The sequence below is a fragment of the Oxyura jamaicensis genome, chromosome 3 (genome assembly GCF_011077185.1).
Source record: "Oxyura jamaicensis isolate SHBP4307 breed ruddy duck chromosome 3, BPBGC_Ojam_1.0, whole genome shotgun sequence".
Lineage (NCBI taxonomy): Eukaryota > Metazoa > Chordata > Aves > Anseriformes > Anatidae > Oxyura > Oxyura jamaicensis.
In genome coordinates, this window is record NC_048895.1 from 62581106 (window position 1) to 62598594 (window position 17489).

Below are 17489 nucleotides of genomic sequence, written 5' to 3' on the forward strand. Positions count from 1 at the left end.
TTAAGTAGCCTACAAAAATTTTGTGATAGCATTTGAGAAGTGTAGATACAGCTGATTTGATAGCTTGGTGTTGTATATAGTGTCTGAACAGATTATTAATTTAAATCTAAGTAAACAAGTAGATGAATTAAGATGGAATGAGGTTACTGGCAACAGACACACATTGTTGTTTCCTGTGCAAGTTTTGCAAGGTTTATGTTGTTGGGACACAGTCCTTTCACAAACAGATTTTTTTTTCAGTGCTGTGAAATGTTTAATTACATTCTATAGACAGTTGCTATCCCTTTACAGATTTTAAAATTCACTTTGCAAAATTCTGACGTAAAAACAAATCAAGCAGGAGTATTCTGGATACTGTGCTGCCTAAACCAGTTTACTGCTTGGCTGATAAAATGGACATTTTAATTTCTTACTGTAATGCATTACTTAGAAATCATCCCTAGTCTTATTAAATAGGGACAAGATCTGTCATATTTTGAAGTGCATGAGCTTGATTAATTATCTTCAAGATTTAAGTTTAATTAACTTATTTTATTTTTTACTTTAAGTACTGATCTAGGTGATAAAAGGAGAAAAACACTTTTTTTGCTGTTATGTAGTGGATCAAATCTAATGGGAAATGGTTGCTCTGGGCACATCAAAAGTTTTAGAAGACATTATGAAGAGAAGGAGAGAAGATAAATATTAGTGGTTGTGAAGAAGAACTGAATGGCTTTGTAAAAATACAGTAATGGGTTTGTAGTTGTTTTAGTGGGACTATTCCTAACAGTATTTTCTGATCTTTTTTTTTTTTTTTTTAGTGCTGGTGCTGGACGCACAGGTTGTTATATTGTGATCGATATCATGTTAGATATGGCAGAAAGAGAAGGAGTTGTGGATATCTACAACTGTGTGAAAGCATTACGGTCCCGTCGCATCAACATGGTACAGACAGAGGTATGGCAGTTTTCCTTCAGAGCTTTCTGAAATGTGCGTGGTCAGAATTTCACTGTTACTTGGCAAAGAGCAGACAGTGGACCAGCTGAGGGGTTATTATCTCCACTGGGAGGCAATACTCAGTACAAACAGTGCCCAGAGCCAGGGCTGTACAACAAACCTGCCAACTCTTTCTGTCTTCGTACAAGTGAGTGTCCACCTAGCTTTGTAACAAAAGGAAAGCAAGGAGGACTGTTAGGCAAGGCCCTACAGTAGGCCTGTCTGTCACTTCTTTCCTGAGCTCTACTACCAGTAATTCCAGGAATCCCAAACTGAAGCTGCTTACCACCGTTTTTGGACTATCTCTATCCCCTTTATACATAATTTGACTTACCTCTGGACGTTTGTATACATTTCATCCTCCCTTTTCCACTCATCTTTTATTTGCTTTATTAACCTCATTGCCAAGCCTTTTTTCCTTTTCTGCCCTTCTTGTCTTCCATTATGCTTTCAGCAGCCCCCCAGAAAAAACATTGCCATAGTGATGAAGGTGTAGTATCTCCCGTTCTGACACCTGATTATCGCTGAGCTGCCACAGAAACTTGGCTTATTGGTCTGTATTAAGCCAGGTTTTCTGAACTACTTCGCCATCTCCCTGTCCTCACTGTAGACATATCCCTGAGAAGCTATTTTACCTATAATGTTGAATGTGACTATGTGCAGTTCTCTGCAATTGGCAGCCATGCATATCAATGTAGTTGACTGCAGTTTTTGTCCCGTGCTGCAAGACATTTCTGTTAAGGAATAAATTGATCAACTAATCCTGCTACAGGACCATTAATCTTTGGAAAGTGTGTGGAGTGAACTGTTTCAGTCTGACTACTTCAACCATCCTAGTTTAATCAGCTGTTGCATGCAAATTAACATTACTACTCTTCCTTACTCTTTCTCTCCCTTTTGCCTCTTACCTCTCATCTTTTCTTTGAGGTTCATACTTACGCAGCAAAATGGAGTTCTAATTGCAGCAGGTTCTTGTGATGATCATCTAGGCAGCAGTGACGGCAATGCCTCTAGAGTGATGTGCGTAAGGCGGCACAAGCTGTACAGCAAGAATACAACTGTGGTATCAGTTATAGACACACGTTAAAGTTTCTGCTGGTTAGCCTCATTGCTATCCATAGTACCTAGGTAAAGCTGGATCACTTCACACAACTTGCTGTATAGACATGATTTATGTCTATTAGTAACTCTTGAGGTGAACAAATAGTGTAGGTGCTGTGTAAAAATTGGTAGAAAGCCTGACTGAAAAAGGAATGCAGTTGTCTAGGACTCAGGATTTCTCAAGAAAGCCAGAAAAAAAAAATAATGGAAAGAAACACTGTTCCTATTGAGATATGTTTATGACTTGCCTAGCTACTAGGCAATTGGTGTACTAGCTTGCATACACACACAAGGAGAATCAACTTGCTAATCACAGGTAGTTCTTGAAGCAATTCACACTTTCTGCTACTATTACAAGACTGAAAGCTTTTTTTTTGGGGGGGGGGGGGGGGGAAGGGGGGGGGCGGGGGGAAAGTGAAGCCAGCAAGTCAGTGCCATACATACAGAAACCCACAAACACCACAAGGAAACTGACACTCTGCTCCCCCCCCCTTCCCCAGTTGCTATGTCTGTGCTTTTAACTTATACTGATGATAAACTGCTTCTGAACAAAACATCCTTGTTAACTGCATCCCAATTATGACAAGAGTGTGCTTGCACTAAAGCAATATTTAATGGATTGATGGATAGACACTACCTTGACTAAGTTTTACAGTATGCAGAAGATCTGTTTTTCCTAAAGGAAGGAAAGATTGGTTGTTTTTCAATGACAATAATTTTTGTTTCTTTGCCTAATTTGGTAGGAGCAGTACATCTTTATTCATGATGCCATTCTAGAAGCTTGCCTGTGTGGGGAAACTGCCATTCCTGTCTGTGAATTCAAAGCTGCTTATTTTGATATGATTAGAATAGACTCTCAGACAAACTCATCGCATCTCAAAGATGAGTTTCAGGTATTTGCTGTTCCTACTAAATCTTTGTGTGACATTATTTTTTTTTCCTCTGGATACATTTAATTTATTTTAATTGAAAGGTTGTTTGTTTTTGTTTGGTTGGTTTTTTTATCACATTTATAGTATTTTATCCCTTAATTGTATTCCACAAAATAAAATACACCTTTATGTGCTTTACAAAGTTGTTTTAAATATGAAATACCTCTCTTTAAATAAAATTTCAATAAGTACCTGTCTGGAATGAAGCGCACTGGTTACGAACCAAATAGAGCTTTAGCTTGCATTTGCACAGCTAAGGCATAGCTTGTTTGGGCTCCAAAGGATCCTCTTTGTTTTATTCCTTTTGGAAGTGATGGTGTCATATGGAAGCTGTTCAATGGTACGTGAAGCACCTGTTACACCTGCAGTTTAATGCCCTCCAAAAGCTCCAACACAACCATCAAACAAATAGGAGCTCTTATTTGCTAATGTTTGCTTATTTGCTAATGCACCCATCAAACAAAGACGATTTGTTTATTTATTTGCTAATGTCTAATGCCTGTTTGCTAATGCTTCATGTTTTCCCACATTGCAATATTTTAAATTAATAACTTGGAGACTCTTGAGAGTGATGTCTGTCAGATCAACGTGCTACAGCCAGTGTCCTCTTTTCCTCAGACCCTGAATTCTGTCACCCCTCGCCTGCAAGCTGAGGACTGCAGTATAGCCTGCTTGCCAAGGAACCATGACAAGAACCGCTTCATGGATATGCTGCCACCTGACAGATGTCTGCCTTTCTTAATCACTATTGATGGAGAGAGCAGCAACTATATCAATGCTGCTCTTATGGATGTAAGAGACTATCTCCTTTGTCTGCGTAGCATGCCATGAAAAGCTGTGTCATATGAGAGAGAACACTTGCTGGTTTTTCTTAATAGTGCCCAGTGAAACATTTCTAACAAAGAAAGGTGGGGGAATGGGTAGGAAACCCCACCAGCTTGCGTTGCTGGTTCAGAAGTTTTGTTATAATTACTCATTTGCACCCTTATGAGACCAACTGGAAAGCTCTCCTTTTCAAGAACATTACATAAAGCTCTAGTCTCCAGCCCTCCAAATACCAGCAGCATATCAAAAATCTGCTGTTTGTCTGCAAGTAAATATTACCTACCTGAGCACGGAATCACAGAATCATTCAGGATGGAAAAGACCTCTAAGGTCTTCTGATCCAACCTTTAACCTAGTACTGACAAGTCCACCACTAAACCACGCTAAGTTACACATCTACATGCTTCTTGAAGACCTCCAGGAATACTGATCCAAACACCTCCCTGGGCAGCATATTCTAACACCACACAATCCTTTCAGTAAAGAAATTTCTCCTAATAGCCAATCTAAACCTCCCCTGGTGCAACTTGAGGCCATATCCCCTTGTCTTATCACTTAGTGCTTGGGAGAAGAACCTGATCCCCACCTTGCTACAACCTCCTTTAAGGTAACTGGGAAGTACAATAAGGTCTCCCCTGAGCTTTTTTTTCTCCAGGCTGAACAACCCCAGCTCCCCCAGCTGTTCCTCATAAGACTTGTTCTCTAGGTCCTTCACCGGCTTCGATGCCCTTCTTTGGACACAAAAGCATGAGATTACTATTGCTATTTTATGAGAAAGGCTATGTACCTTGGGGCAGGAGAGACAGAAAGAAGAACGAAATGTTTCTTCGGCGTGTGTAGGGATAGGACAGTTTTATGTTGTTTGTATTTTGAGTTGCAGATCTTTAAAGATCATTGAATTTGAGCGACAGAAGAACTGTTGAGGAAAAAGCTAATTGATGGGAAGAATGGAGGTGAACGTGCTTACAGTGACTAGTATATAAAATAGTTCAGCACATGTGCTGTCAGATACCTGCCTGTGCCTGCCATAGCATTTCCAAAGTTAGGCCCCTAAAGCCACTTTTACAGTAAATACATAAATAAGTGGCCTGGTTTTCAGAGCATCTCACTTTCTCAAAAATGAATTAGTCAGAAACTGTGGTGTCGAGAAAGGATGCTGGAATAAAATGGTAAATAGCAACAAAAATCATTGGGACTTACTGGTATTTGTCCTGGAGCTGTCTGAGCTAGTGCAGGAAGTGTTTATCTGCTAGCAAGATGCAGTTTCTAATCTCACAATTAGCTATTGTGCCAGAAAAATAGAGGAGTAGCATGTATGAGACCAATCCATTGGAATGTCATAGGGACTGAATGGATGAATTTGAGCAGTGAGTAGGATTTTGGTAGTAACCAAAATTGTTTAGAATTGCAGTTAAAATTACATTAAGCACCTGGATAAAATTGATGTGATAGGGACCAATGAATACAGTTGTGTAGAGGAGTGTGATCTGGGGAGAAAGGAAGACAATGCAGACAGAAAGGCTGTGTGGCAGGGGGAATCCGAGTGTGTAACAGTGTGTGGGAGGCAGAGATAGAAACCAAGCAATGTAGCAATGGATGAGCAATCAGAAGCAAGTAAGGACAGACAGAAAAGATAGTAATAAAGGGGGGGAAAAAAAGTGCAGAAAAGCAACACACTACAATGAAGACATATAACAAGGCTTTAAGAACATGGTTAAAACTTTGGATAATAGAGCTGTTTTCTTGCTTTTTTTTCTTCTGACTTTTAATGCTGATTTGGAGAGTGGGACCCCACTGCTGTGGGAAAGGAAAGGAGACTTTCTTAGCAAAACAGAAACAAAGGCTTTCCACTTTCCACAATGTGTTCCTGTGTTCCCACAAAAAATTGTCTGCTTCCCAGAGTGATAGCAAGTATCCTGCCTGCTCTTTTTAAAAATGTGGTCATCTTAATCTCAGTATGTTCTTGTCTCAGGAAAGACCAGAAATGATGGGGAAATGGCCTAGAAAAACATCCTCTAATACATGTTTTATTTCTTAAGTATATAAGGGAAGAATTGACATATGATGTTTATGGCTTCTTGGGCAAGCTGAGGAAGCTTGGCACACAGGCTGCGTGTCCATGCTACTATTTCAATGTCCTTCACACATTAGGAAAAGATAGCAAACAATAGGGAAAGAATGCAACCCTCCTTGTTCTGTTGTCAAATGGGTACTGATGCTAAAGGTATTGATTTGTTATCTTCACCATTTACAGTAAGTAGAAGGGAGAAGAAAAAAAAAAAAAAGTTTTATTTCTCCTTTTGGGCCTCAAACTGTGCTCTTAGAGGGCATGTTAATACATTGCATATGAAGATCCCATATGTCAACCTGCAAGCAAGCAAGCTCACATACCAGAAGTGGTTTAGCTACCCTACCAGGTCTCTTTGCTAGGCTAACTTAATCTACTTATTTCAGTAAAAAACTGCCAAAGTGCTACTAGCATAGGTGCTAAACACTTAGTGTGGGGTTCTCTGCATTGCAAACAGCAGTCCCAGTACTTTGTCTTCAAATTGGCCACTTAAATTCCCGTACGCCTACAAGAGTATTCACCATTTTACTCTGTTTCTCAGATTAACCTGTTGTTGCTTCCCTGCCAGTTCATATCTGTATTCCTTCATTGCAGAGCTCTTCCGTGCGTAGTTGCAGATCATCTGCAAAAAACTTCTGTTCTCTCCTCTTGTGTTTGCTGCTACTAATTCATGTACTGCAGAGACTTAGCCCCTCTGCCTCTACTTGCATCTGAGGCAACCTGTGCAGGGCTGGAAACCCCTATTTGCACTTGTATATAATGCAGCATGCAGAAAATGGAATCCTCTGAAAATAGTATTTTGCTGTTTGGCCTCTGCTTTCTTGTGGAAGTTAGCCCCAGTAACTGAAGTCCAGTAAAAGTTGCCACCAGCTTGGCATTGAGTCCTAGTACACTGTAAGGCAATGCTCTGCTACACTCCTCTCTGGAGTCTTCTTTCAAACTAGCAGTGCTGTCTATGGAAAATAAAATGTGAAGAGTTCTTTTGCAGAGGAATTAAAAGGTTTTAGTTTGCTGCTGCTTTGGGGAGCTCTTCTGTAAAAATTTGCTTGAGATATTCTTGGGGCAAACTTCTTAGTGAACAATAAGGACTCTGAACCATGTCAGAAAAAAGTGGGTGATCTGTGGTTTTGGCGCTGAAACAGGACTTGGGGCTGAGCTTAATCTCCAGGTCAGCTTCCAAGTTCTCATGTGGCCTGGTGTGAACAGTGTGACTTTCTGAGTCCTTTCCGACCATCTCTGCAAAACAAAGAGCAAGTTTTCTGCTGGGTCTCCATGGCACAGTGCTTGGAGTGGCATGGACCCAAGCTTCAGCTCAGCACAGCCTGGCAGAGCCCCTTCAGTTCCATCTGGGCATCTGAACTGCAGGAACACATGGCCCATATCAGGAGATAGCAGACCTGAGCAGAGCAGCCTCTTTGTTCTTACTAGAGGCAGCAATGTTATTTTTAACATCAGCTTTGGTGAAATCTGCTGTAATTGATGTCACAGCTTTGTTCTATTTATACTTGATTTCTGTTGCAGAGTTTGAGTGGAAGTTATGAAGTATTTCCTCTACCAATGCTAATAAAATCGTTTGCCTTTGCAGAGCTACAGGCAGCCAGCAGCTTTCATTGTCACACAACATCCTTTACCCAACACTGTGAAAGATTTCTGGAGATTAGTGTATGACTACGGCTGTACTTCTCTTGTCATGTTAAATGAAGTCGACTTAGCACAGGTTAGTCTGGGGCTTGAGTTTTCCATACACTGTCATGTACTTTAATTGCTCTGGGTCCATTACATGATCAAAATGTAGAGCAGTGCAGTTACTTTACAGTTATTCCATGCCTCTGCTTTACAGCAAGAAATTAATACTGGTAAAAGCTAGATGTGATGTCTGCAGTAGAGCAAGACAATGCTCATGTTGTAACTAAACATTTAACTGTATCCATTTTGCTCTGGCACAGGGCTGCCCGCAATACTGGCCCGAAGAAGGGATTCTGCGGTATGGTCCCATCCAAGTGGAATGCATGTCCTGTTCAATGGACTGTGATGTAATAAACCGAATTTTCAGAATATGCAATCTAACAAGAGTAAGTATCATCATAACAATATGTAACTGTCGTTAACACTCTCTGGGCTGTTATGGTTTTTAATTTTGAATAGTAGTAAACTATGAATGTTCTTAAGATATCACCGAGAAAAGAATCAAGCATCACAATCTAATGCTAGCTTCCAGAACTTTTCTACAGCTGCACATTAAGCAGAGAGAATGGTGAGTGATTGTTGTTCTGTAATGTTCTTCCTGATGAGTAGAAGTATGAGAAGGATTCTGTTTGTTTGGTGTGCAGTGAAAGAGGTATTCACATAAGAAACATATAGCGACAGGCATTTAGTTCATAAATTTCATATGACCTTTTCTGTCCTGAATCAGAAAATGCAGCACTCAGGGTGGTTATATCACCATCACCTTCTCAGTTTGAGGTACAAGAACCACGCACCCTACAAAGTGAGGTGTGAAAACACTCTGAAAGTTCCTCTGAAGGACTCTGCACCACTGTGCTTTGACCTAAATTTGTCACCTTTTTTGACTTCAGTACCAATGCCAGTCTTGTTTTCTCATCAGCTCTTTCATGCATTGCACCATCTTGTCTTTTTGCTGTCCCAAATTGTTCCGCACTGTCACAGCATCTTCTCTAGCCCTGTTTTCCACAGTGTATCCTCCTCTAGCTCACCTCTATAAATTACTTACTAATGTTGCATACAGGTAAAGAGTTACAGATGCACATGATGCAGTTGTCTAGTTAACTTACCATTACTACTCCTTATCTTTCATCTAATACTGAGCAGGCCATCTAATATTAGATAGTGACCACCTGTTGTGGTTTTACTGTGCTAGGCAGCTGAACACCACAACCACTCTCTCACTCCCCCTCCTTAGAAGAGGAGGGGAAGAAGTAAAGGAAAGAACAACTCACGGGTTGAGATAAGGATAATTTAATTAAAATAAAAAAAAAATAATTATTAAGGAAATATTATTGATTAAACAATTTAACTAAAGGGAAAAAAGGGAAAGGGGAAAAGGGAGGGAGAAAGGGAAAAAAACAAAACAAGTAAAGGCTGTGTGGAAGTGCAAAGGAAAGAAATTACTCTCTGCTTCCCACAAATGAGCGATGCTTGACTACGTCCTTGAAGGACCACGTCCCTTCTCCTCAGGGCTGTTCTCAGTCCATCCTCTGCCCAGCCTGTGTTTGTGCTTGGGATTTCTCCAACCCAGGTGCAGGACCTTGCACTTGGCCTTGTTGAACCTCATGAGGTTCACACAGGCCTACTTCTCAAGCCTGTCCAGGTCCCTCTGGATGGTATCCTGTCCCTTCAGTGTGATGACTGCACCACACAGCTTGTCTTGGTGTCATTGGCAAAATTGCTGAGGGTGCACTCAATTCCACTGTCCATGTCACTGACAAAGATGTTAAACCACATCAGTCCAAATACCGACTCCTGAGGAACACCACTTTTCACTGATCTCCACTTGGACATTGGACCATTGACTGCAACAATTTGAGTGTGACCATCCAGCAAATTCCTTACCCATCAAGTGGTCCATCCATCAAATCCATGTCTCTCCAATTTAGAGAAAAGTATATTGTGCAAGACAGTGTAAAATGCTTTTCTCAAGTCCAGGTAGATGATGTCAGTTGCTCTTCTGCTCTCCACCAATGCTGTAACCCCATCGTAGAAGGCCACCAGATTTGTCAGGCACAATCTGCCCTTAGTGAAGACGTGTTGGCTGTTGCAGAATAGCTGTGGGCAAGGCATAGATTACTGTGTATATAAAGAATTATTTATCATCATCATTTTGGTCACACTGATTTTTTCCAACTACAGAGATCAGTTTGCCTGTGGTTAGTATTTTATCCAAACCCTTTATTTTGCTTATATTCAGAGTTAAGAAAAACATTTTCAGCTCTTCATATACTGTTTGGAAACTACAGGAAGCAGAGGTGTGGGGCACACTGGTAAATATTACACTACAGCAATTTCTTGTTGTATGCTGAGATTTCCATTTTTTCTTTTTTTTTTCATATTTTCACTTTTTCCATTTCTTTTTTACTGTGGTTTGATATTCGACTCCTCTGCTTCGCTTCGTTTCCTGTGCGTTTTGCCTTTACATCTTATTTCTAAATATCACAGAAACACAGAATGGCCAGGGTTGGAAGGCCCTCTGAAGGTCATCTAGTCCAATCCCCTGCTGAGCAGGATCACCTAGAGCACATTGTGCAGGATGGCATCCAGGCGGGTTTTGATTATCTCCAGAGAAGGAGACTCCACAACCATTCTGGGCAACCTGTTCCAGTGCTCTGTCACCCTTACAGTAACAAAGTGCCCCCTCATATTCAGCGGCTACCTCCTGTGCTTCAGTTTGTGCCCAATGCCTCTCATCCTCTCGCTGAGCACAAATGAAAAGAGACCAGCTCCATCCTCTCAGCACCCTCCCCTCAGATATTTATACACATTTATGAGGTCTCCCCTCAGTCTTCTCTTTTCCAGGCTAAACAAGCCCAGTACTCTCAGGCTGTCCTCATATGACAGATGCTCCAGTCCTCTGATCATCCTATTAGCCCTCCTCTGGACTCGTCCAGTAGCTCCATGTCCCTCTTGTACTGGGGAGCCCTGAAATGGACACCGTACTCCAGGTGTGGCCTCACCAGGGCTGAGCAGAGGGGGAGGATCACCTCCCTCGGCCTGCTGGCAACACTCTCCTGAATGTACCCCAGGATACTGTTGGCCTTCTTGGCCACAAGGGCACATTGCTGACTCGTTGTCAGCCTTCTGTCCACCAGGACCCCCAGGTCCTTCTCTGCAGAGCTGTGCTCCAGCAGGTCAGGACCCAGCCTGTACTGGTGCTTGAGGTTGTTCCTCCCTAGGTGCAGGTCCCCACACTTACCCTTGTTGAACTTCATGAGGTACCTGTCGGCCCAACCCTTCAACCTGTTGAGGTTCCTCTGAATGGCGGCACAGCCTTCTGGGGTGTTCTATTTTTCCTATTCTCTTTGCACTATTCTTCCTTTTCTAAAATCCACATTCATATTCATTTTCACCTGCCTTGGCTCCAAGAAACTGAGCAGACTATTTATTTTCCCAGTAATTGAGGCCTTTCTTGTCATCTTAATTCTATTCAAAACTCTTCCCATGCAGCATCTAACACATGGAAGGTTCAGAGACGAACAGCAATGATTATTATAGTTTGGCAAAAAGGGAAGATGTAATTCAAGGAAAAAGGTCATATTTCTGCATCAATATTACTTGTTTATTTCTAATGGGGTCATTCATGCATGGGAAAGTTTAAAACTGAGCCAAAGGTATGCCTCTTCGTTTCTGTAGGTCTCAAAATTTAACAAATGTTTTTTGTTCATTACTGGTGCTGAGTGGAACCCCTTGACAGGCAGAATCTAAGGAATTTGGACATTTAGTCAGGATAGGTTGCAATACTGATTGATAAACTTTGATGTTATCTTCAATACAGTTACCTTTTTTACCTTTTCTGCCCCCCCCCCCCCCCCCCTTCCCTCCCCTCCTTTTAAATCTTTGTTAAGCCCAAGGAGTATGAATTAACTAGAGACCTATCATGCAATGTATACATGTTGTAATCTGTCCACAGTATAAACACTTAGGTATCATATTAGTTTCATATTTTGGTTTTCTAAACCAAAATGTAAGGTTGCCCTATTGACCTAAACCTCTTTGATTTCCCTCAGCCACAAGAGGGCTATCTGATGGTGCAACAGTTCCAGTATTTGGGATGGGCTTCTCACAGAGATGTACCAGCTTCCAAGAGATCCTTCTTAAAGTTAATCCTCCAGGTTGAAAAATGGCAAGAGGAATGTGAAGAAGGGGAAGGCCGGACCATCATTCATTGCCTGTGAGTAATTTTGAGAAAGTCAGTTGCTGCTCTTCAAATAAGTGCTTTTAAATTGGTTCGTGTTTTAAATTCAACCGATATTCTAAGGGCTGTATTCTTGTGTGCTTATTCTTGTGTCCTTGTTGCTTAAAAATAAAAGAAAAATAAAATGTATCACTGGTACTGTAGGCCAGCCTTTGGTCAACTTTCAGGTTTGTATCGGGTCAAAGAACCATGGTTATGAGTATTTTAGATATGATACTACAGTGATACTGTGTATTGTCTCCTGTACATAATAGCAAGTTTTTCATGTGGAAAATATTTACAGATGAATTTCTTCTGTACAGTTTGATTTTTTGTGGTAAGGAAGTATTTTGTGCTGAGTGCCAAATGCAAAAATATTTTTTTGTGTACCTCTTGCATATCTTGTATTGCCTTTTTTTTTTTTTTCTAATTGCCTACTATATTTTGAGGTTTTTAGACTGAAAGGTATGGATATAAGAAATGTGATAAAAGTTCTGTAGCATGATCCTAAAAATATTGTTGATAAATTACCTACTTGGCTACTTATCTGAGTAGTCTAATGTTCTAAAAAAAGTGCTCAGTTCATTAAATGTATTACCAGTAAAATTTAATCTAAAAAAAGAACCATTTGGGGGTTTTTAAAAAGGCAGTGACTTTTTCTCCTTCAGCAGAGGATGATCAATCTCTCTCCTTTTTATTTATATTTATATTTCTACTTATATTTGTATCTATATTTATATTTCCTAGATATTTAGAGTTTAAATGTTAGAAATTAAATTATACATTTCTTCTTTTTTTTTTAAAAAAAAAAAAGGCTTCTGTGTATATGTTCAGAATTACTTTGTAGCCCCTTTCTGCCTGCCCTAGTCAGTATACATGAAACTTTGTGGCTTATTTAGACTTAACAAGAAAAAGCAAGTACCTGAATTTCTTTGAAGTGAACATAAAAATAATTCAGAAGTGCCCCTAAAGGTCAACAAGATACCAAATCAATGATGCCTTGGCATTACTCTGCCTAGATAACCCTCATACTCTAAGATAATTTAAATGAGCCTCTTTCCAGAAGTAAATGGAAAACATTGTACTTGTCATTGAGTTTGGTTTTTAGTTTCTAATGCCTATTTTAACTGGGCTATAAGCTGGGTGGCATGGTGGGCTGCAAGGGCAGGATTCAAGTTATTGAGAGCAAGGTCAGAAACACCAAGTGTCTCAGACCAAACCCACTGGAGCTGCAAAAGTGATTGCTAAAACCTAGTCTCCTTGTGGGAGCTGCTCATGCTTACCAAGCGAAAGAACAGAAGTATGTATTGGATGCTGTGTTATGCCCTAGTGACATTTAATCATCTCTTCTCTGTGCATACAGAAACGGTGGTGGCCGGAGTGGGATGTTCTGTGCCATCGGCATTGTGGTTGAGATGGTAAAAAGGCAGAATGTGGTTGATGTCTTCCATGCTGTGAAGACTTTGAGGAACAGTAAACCCAACATGGTAGAAACTCCGGTAAGCACAAGTCCATCAGGGTTACTTCAAATGGCCGGGGAGCTGGAGGCTGTCTTATTGTGTGAGCTGTGCTCTCAGTCCTGCGTCCATAAAACAGAGCAACCTTTGTGGAACTTCAGCAAAAAGAAGAAAGGGACCTGGATTTTGGCCTCCCATTATAGTATATATTGAGTCGAGGCTAGTCTGATTTTTAGTATGAGCATAAGGTTGGGAAACGTTACATCTTGTGTTGGAAATTTGTTGTCAGCACCATGAGAGGCCAGGCTAAGCATTTATGCTACTCATCTTTTAGTGGTACTGTTCTTTTCACAGAAAACATTTTCGTTTAACGGTGTGAACTTTAATCTCGCAAAATAACCTGGTCTATTTGAAGAGAAGCTGTGGCATATTGTGCTCACACAAACCATCCTGAAATTTCACAGAGCAAAGTATTTCTTCTTGGTAGGAATTAGCTGTAATGGAGACTGTCATGTTTTACTTCTTAATAACAACTGCTGTTTTGGAAGCTATACTGAATAATGGTAACGTTTGTTACTCAGATTTATAGCAGTCAAAATGATACCTCAACTTTAAAATCAAAGACTACTGGATCTTGTGTTTGGAAATTAATACATGAACAATAGAAGCCTGAATTAGCAAAACCACAAGACAAAATATTTCTGTGTACATTGCCAGAACTCAAAACAACCTTCACTATTCTGATGAAAGTGTGTGCATATAGCATGTCTGTCCATGTCATCACTTGAGTCACCCAAACTGAACATCGTGGAAAGTGCTTAAAAATTCCTTCATCTCCCAAGTGGATTTTTTTTTCTTCCTTGTAGCTGAATGTGAAAGCAGGTTAGACAGTGTTTTGGTGCTTCTGCCATTTGACTCTCACACTGCCAGCAGCCAGTGTCACTTTTCAGCCAGATGGCTGCCTACAGCATGAAATTCAGGGATGCCATTTGAAATTAAAAATGTTTTGCAGTTTATGCATCCTGAAAATTGCTTCTGAACTTGTGAACTTGCATATTGAGCAAAACGGCTGTAGCTGCGTTTTCCCACACTGCCCTTTTTCCAGGTGTCAGTGTTTGTTTAGTATCAAGTAGCTTCCGTGGCACAATTTGCTTAATTATTGTGTATCACTTCCATCCATTGCTACTGCATAAATTAAAAAAATGGTTAACATATTAACAGCTAGAACATATTGCAGCAGCAATAGCATTGGTCTAGGTATTGCTGGTTTAGCTGCAAATACTTTACAATCTGCCGTGCTATAGACTTCTCAGACACAACACATTGAATTGCTGCCTGGATTTCAGTTCACTGCTGTGAGGAAAACAGGTTTGATCACATGGAAAATTACTTGTGTCACTATAAAGAGAGGCCAGGGTAGATTGTGTATGTTTCTGATAAATGATCTGAAAACTTATATTTAGTTTTAAAATAGTCCTGAATTCTATTGTAGCTTTCATCTGCAGGTACTGAATTTCCGTAGTTACGTGTTTCTGTGCTGTGTGGGTTTTTATTCAGAACTCTTGAACAGCAGCAGCTGTTGAGTCGTTAGTTAGAAAACAAACCAGGAAAACCAATATACAACATTGTCATGTGCCCTACATTCAGCAGCATGATCAGATAACAAAAAAGAGCAGCACAATAAAACCTGTAAGATATCCCCACCACTTCCTGCTAATGGATCACACTGGCTTACTTTGCAAACAAAAATAAATCACAAAAGCAGGTTTGTTTTGTTGCGAGGACAATAGGGATTGAATTTATTTCCTTGGTTTTTCTTCTTGCTGCCTTCTCCTCTCTCCTTCCCCCCTCCGTCTCCACAAGTACTGGCTCTGAACAGGGGGCTTGTTAAGGGGAAACACTAAGCACGATGAACTTTTGAGCTTTAACTTCTCTTTTAAATGTGCATTCTCATCTCCTGTACCTTACATCATTACTACTGAAAAAGTGGGCTGAGCGAGCGCTCAGGGGAGCTTGGTGTCATAGCTCAATATTCCCCAGCTGTCCAAGCAGCAGGCACTAGTTACCTGCTATATATCAGCTAACTTAAATATAAATGGTGTATCAGAGTTGAGCTGCTTCACTGCAAGAATGCTCTGGCTGATATGAGAACTTTTCATGTCCGATAACCAGTTCAGAAGCTGAAAAAATCAGAGGAGCAAATCATTGCATTTCACAGTCAGGGTTTTTTTCCACTTCGTTGGTTAGGGCGAGCTTTTAAATTAGAGCTGGTAATATGCTTGTGTAATAGAGAGAGGAAAAAAAAAAAAGGAAACCCAAGCACATCAGGCTTGAAGTTAAAGTTGCATAGTAGTTGGCAAAATGTATTCTTGTTTGTAGATATTGCTGCTGTTTAAGGCTTTAGAATCTTGATTTTAACTTTTTCTCTATGTTTTTTCTCTCCCCTTTAAAGGAGCAATATCGCTTCTGCTACGACATTGCACTGGAGTACCTGGAATCCTCTTAGTTGGAATGGATGTGACAAAGTTCACCAAATATATGAATCTCAATAAGCTGTTTTGACAACAGTTCTTGATCCTGTGAAGAAAGATTTTAGGGGAAGGGGGAGGGGGGTTAAATTTTAAATGCAAAGTATTTTTCTTATGAAGTTGTGTATCTTAATAAAAGATCTCAATCTGTTTCTATGCTTGTATACAGTATCAACATTTAGTGCCACATAAATACTATTTAATGAAAACCAGAGTCAGAAGAGATTTGCGCAAATTAGGACTTTCCAGTGTTTGTATATGCAGCCGTCTCTCGATTACAGTAGAGCGACCATCTGTTGCATGTATCGATATTTCCTATATGGTATTAATTTTCCTTTTTTTTCTTTTCATACATTGTTAAAGTACAATAACAGTGCAGATTGATAGTAAGATTCATTCTTTATACGTTTCAAGTGTTGCATAACTATATTATATATAGTATAAAAAAAAACTGGCTTATTTTGTTTTAATGTGCAATGATGGCTGGATCACATAAAGATCTTTATAAAGAAACTTAAACATAAGCCAAAGACTCAAGTGTAAATATGTCTATATGGAGAAAGCACATGTATTTATTGTTTACTCGCATTCCTTTTTTGATGGCTGAAAAAAGAAGAATCATTTTTCTTGAAGAAAGTTTTTTTTTTTTCTGAAATCAAGTGTAAACAATTTTTGTAGTTTATTTTTTGTATGTTTTAGTGTAAGTAGAAGACATACTTTTTATGCATAGACCAAGAAACATTGGTATAGTGGTTTTGTTGTGTACATGCTTGTGATTCAAATCCATGTAAACAGTTACAAAAGGTCTTTTACTGGAGGACCAAAATCAGAACATTTTGCTGAAAATGTATAGTTTTTCACATTTGCATTAGTTAAATACTGATCAAAAACAATATAAGGAAGGGTACAAATCAAAATGGCCTTGCCTATGACTTGCACAGCGTTGGAAGAAATTTTTAAGCACCGTTAGAATTTTAAGGGATTTGATTGTTTGAAAAATATTGAAGCACAGATCAACAGGAGAACTGCCAGGCAAATAGGTGGCTCTACACTTGCCCTTTGGGGTGAAAAGTATTTGTTTAGCAAATTGTAAAATTAAGCAATGTTTATTTTGATGTTTACGAACATGTAAGCTTTGCTTCCAAGAAAGCAAAATTTGAATAAACCAATGCCAGATTCTGATTATAGTTGTGGTGTACAAAATATTACTCTGCTTTTGCTTAGCTTGTATCCATTTGTTCACAAGGTTTCCTATATTTTGCCAACTAAAATCATTCCAGTCTCTTTTTGGTCTTTTTTAGAACTGACAGTAAAATGATAAGGTGCTTATAAATATTCTGTAAAGTAAGAGTGAATTAAGCTTTTATTTAAAGATTATTTTATATTATTTCCTATTTTGACAACCTCTCACTGTCCTTGTTAAGGAGTAATTTTTGCCCGGAGACTGATACATTTGTATAAGGAAGATCTTAAAAGAAAATTGTATTATTTTACACTTCAGAATTTCAGGGAATATTTTAAAAGAGTCCATATGACATGTATGAAAACAATTACATTAAGTTTCTTTCTTTCTTCAGGCACATGGAATTTGCCTTCTAAAACTATAAATGGTGGAGAAATGTTTATAGAAATTCTACTTCTCACTTTTTTTTTTTTTCAGTGCCCCCATCTGTATTGCTTAGATAACCACCTCTACCA

General features: G+C 39.5%; 1 protein-coding gene across 17 annotated transcripts in view; it reads left to right on the top strand.

Moving 5' to 3' along the window:
- The window catches only part of PTPRK (protein tyrosine phosphatase receptor type K), a 412635-nt gene extending 395467 nt beyond the window's left edge, over positions 1–17168 (top strand). For all 17 annotated transcript variants that reach the window (XM_035320269.1, XM_035320276.1, XM_035320268.1 and 14 more), the window contains 8 exons: positions 801–936; positions 2820–2969; positions 3627–3800; positions 7487–7618; positions 7848–7973; positions 11640–11803; positions 13170–13305; positions 15716–17168. In XM_035320269.1, the coding sequence (XP_035176160.1) occupies positions 801–936; positions 2820–2969; positions 3627–3800; positions 7487–7618; positions 7848–7973; positions 11640–11803; positions 13170–13305; positions 15716–15769 (1072 nt within the window). In that variant the 3' untranslated portion in view covers positions 15770–17168. The remainder of the gene's footprint in view (positions 1–800; positions 937–2819; positions 2970–3626; positions 3801–7486; positions 7619–7847; positions 7974–11639; positions 11804–13169; positions 13306–15715) is intronic.
- Positions 17169–17489: the final 321 nt, after the last annotated feature.